Source organism: Crassostrea angulata, chromosome 8 (genome assembly GCF_025612915.1).
Source record: "Crassostrea angulata isolate pt1a10 chromosome 8, ASM2561291v2, whole genome shotgun sequence".
NCBI lineage: Eukaryota > Metazoa > Mollusca > Bivalvia > Ostreida > Ostreidae > Magallana > Magallana angulata.
The window spans coordinates 37,737,272-37,740,024 of record NC_069118.1 but is presented as its reverse complement, the minus strand read 5'-3'; the positions used below and the strand labels follow the sequence as shown (position 1 = coordinate 37,740,024).

The following is a 2,753-nucleotide window of genomic DNA, read 5'->3' as shown; positions in this document are numbered from 1 at the left end:
CATCTCACAATCTATCTGTTAGTTCCCGCATAAAATTGAAGATTTTGTGAGGGCGCGAAGCGCGCGAAATGAAATATAAATTATATGATAATATTGTAGTGAGATATAATAATGCATTGACCTTCAATTCAACAATGAAAATGCAGCTTTTCAAAGCGTGACTAATGTTCTTTGAAGTGACGTCACATTATTGCGCCTAGAGTAGAATAAAATTGCAGCATAGAGATTGGGGTAGGAAAGGGAGAAGAAGTTAAAAATTGAAATGCAACAAAGCAATATTTGTAAACAAAGGTGAAGTGAAGATTTCCAATGAGTGATTGAAAGGTGAGGATGATAATTTTGAAGAGTTTGATTGTGTAAAATAAGGCCACTTTTACATGCAGGGATTTGCGTAGATCATCGCTTTTTTAAGGTAACTCCTTACTCGTAAAACTCTTTGATGAAAGTTGAAAAACAGAACTGATTTCAGTTTAATAGACTTAAATTTCATCAATATAGGAAAAAATATACATGTCATCACACTTTTTGATATGTCAGATAAACATGAACTAAAGCATAATTTATCATCAGAAAACGTACTTTTTTGTAAAAAGTGAAATATTTTAGACAGAAACTTGTTTATCTTGTTTAATTTCATTGTCAACTGTGTCAGGAAAGTAAAACTACAAAAACATTTTAATAAAATTAATTGTTGGGATAAGAAAATTTATAGCATTTAGACATACAACTGAGAGAACAGTCAGAAAGAGTTATTTCCCCTTAGCATAGATAAAATGTATTTAAAAATTTGAAAATTTAGGATAAAACTAAGCTGCAAAAATATCTTGAACTTAATTAACAGTATTTCTAAGAACTGGGTAAGCTAAGTATAACATATCGGCCCTGTCGAAATGTGAAAAATCAAACACATGATATCTTTAAAATGTTCGCCGGAATAATTCATGTAGGACACCCCATGCATGATAGTAACATTCGTTTGCTAAAATTCACGTGCGTTTGGTAATTGTAAACTCCGAAACCGGACCTTGTTTACCGATTTTGTAAAATATATGGGTTTTTGTAATGTTTGATCTGATATTTCTATAAGGCCGCATTCGAGTACATACACCAATATATCAGAATAGCACAATTTTAGACTGCTTATTAACATAGAAAGGGAAAAAAATATGTACAAGACTGCGGCCACTTTCGTTTTTTATTTTTTTTTCTATTTTCAAGATGCACAAAAAATGAATATTTCATTGGTTAGCTAAGACGTAAGATGAGTTTCTTTAATATGACAATGCCTTAAAAAAAAAATAAAATAAAATAATAATAATTAAGTATTCCGGAATTTTTATGTTTTATAATATATATTTTCCGATCTATTCAGACCGGATGTTGACAATTGTTTACTAACCAATATCAGTGAATTTGTAATTTTAGTTATCGTCATCAAGAATAAGTATGCCACCAAAAAGAACAAGCCAAGCTCGCGCAAAACCATCAACAGTCTCAAAACAAAAGAAACGCAGGACATCAATGAACTTGGAAGTGGTTTCGCCAGCTTTATCCGTTTCGCCAGCTTTATCCCCCGATGTACTGGAAACCATCACAGCACAGGTGACCCAGCGGGTGACGGCCACAATTAGAGACGAGTTGACAACGCTGATAAACAACATTAACAGCAACAGTGCTTCAAATTCTCAGGGGAGTATTAGTATAAATCCTCTAGGGGCATCTAACAACAATGATAATGACGGGTTGGTAAGAGAATCTAGACATCTGGACAACGCTATTCAACACTCAGTTGAAGCGGTAGTTGTGGATCACACTGAGAAAATCGCTGGTAAGTGTCCGACAGGTTTTGTTAGTACAGCAGTACCAATTGATGCAAGGGTATCGGATCAAACTAAATCAAAAATTTGGTCAAACCAGTATATAGAATTTGCAAGCCTTTTGTCGAAAGACAAACAAAAGAAAGGTAAGTTATCTATACAGGTCGAAGATGGTGACAGTCCAGGCAAGCTTACAATCCACCAGGTAGAGAACGATTCCCAAAGCGAGGTAACTCTCTCATCCATGCATGACTGGCTTACAGCATGGAATAGATTTGCTGCAATTTATTGTATTAAATACCCAGAACAACAAGCTAAATTAGCTAAACATTTAGAATCAGTCAGAGATATTGCAGACGCCAAGGGCAATTGGAAAGCTTACGACACCGATTTTAGGATGCTTGTTGCCCAAGGACAAGTTTCATGGGGTGATGTACACATGGAGTTATATGTTAATGCCAGACTGACGACAGCTCTATCTTCAAAACCTAACAAAAGTCATAAAGATATGTCATATAGCTCTATGCCAAGAGGTGTCTGTTTCCAGTACCATTCAGGTAAGAATTGTTCAGCAGGCTTTTCTTGTCGCTTCCAACACAGATGTTATAACTGCGGCGGGTCACACCCTTTTATTCAATGTACAAAGCAAAGCCAAGCAGCCCTTTCGGATCATGCAGAGGTATCAAAACCAAACAGGTAGTACAAATACAGGGAAACAATATAACCAATCAAAATTATTTGGCACATCCAAGCAAGGGCCCAACACCAATCAAGGTAAATAGACTTGCTCATTGGTTATCAGGGTATGATGAAGATGAAACTAATTTTTTAGTTCAGGGTTTTTCAAAGGGTTTTTATTTAGGCTTTGTTGGAGAATGTCCTGGAATAGAGTCAAAAAATTTAAATTCGGCTCTTACAAGACCAGAAATTATTGAT

The 2,753-nt window shown here is 35.2% G+C and overlaps 1 protein-coding gene across 1 annotated transcript; it reads left to right on the top strand.

Annotated features, from left to right (window-relative positions):
• Positions 1 to 1,372: 1,372 nt before the first annotated feature.
• LOC128160932 (uncharacterized) lies at positions 1,373 to 2,517 on the top strand. Its single transcript, XM_052824220.1, has one exon. The coding sequence runs from the start codon at positions 1,447 to 1,449 to the stop codon at positions 2,515 to 2,517; it is 1,071 nt and encodes a 356-aa protein (XP_052680180.1). The 5' UTR covers positions 1,373 to 1,446.
• Positions 2,518 to 2,753: the final 236 nt, after the last annotated feature.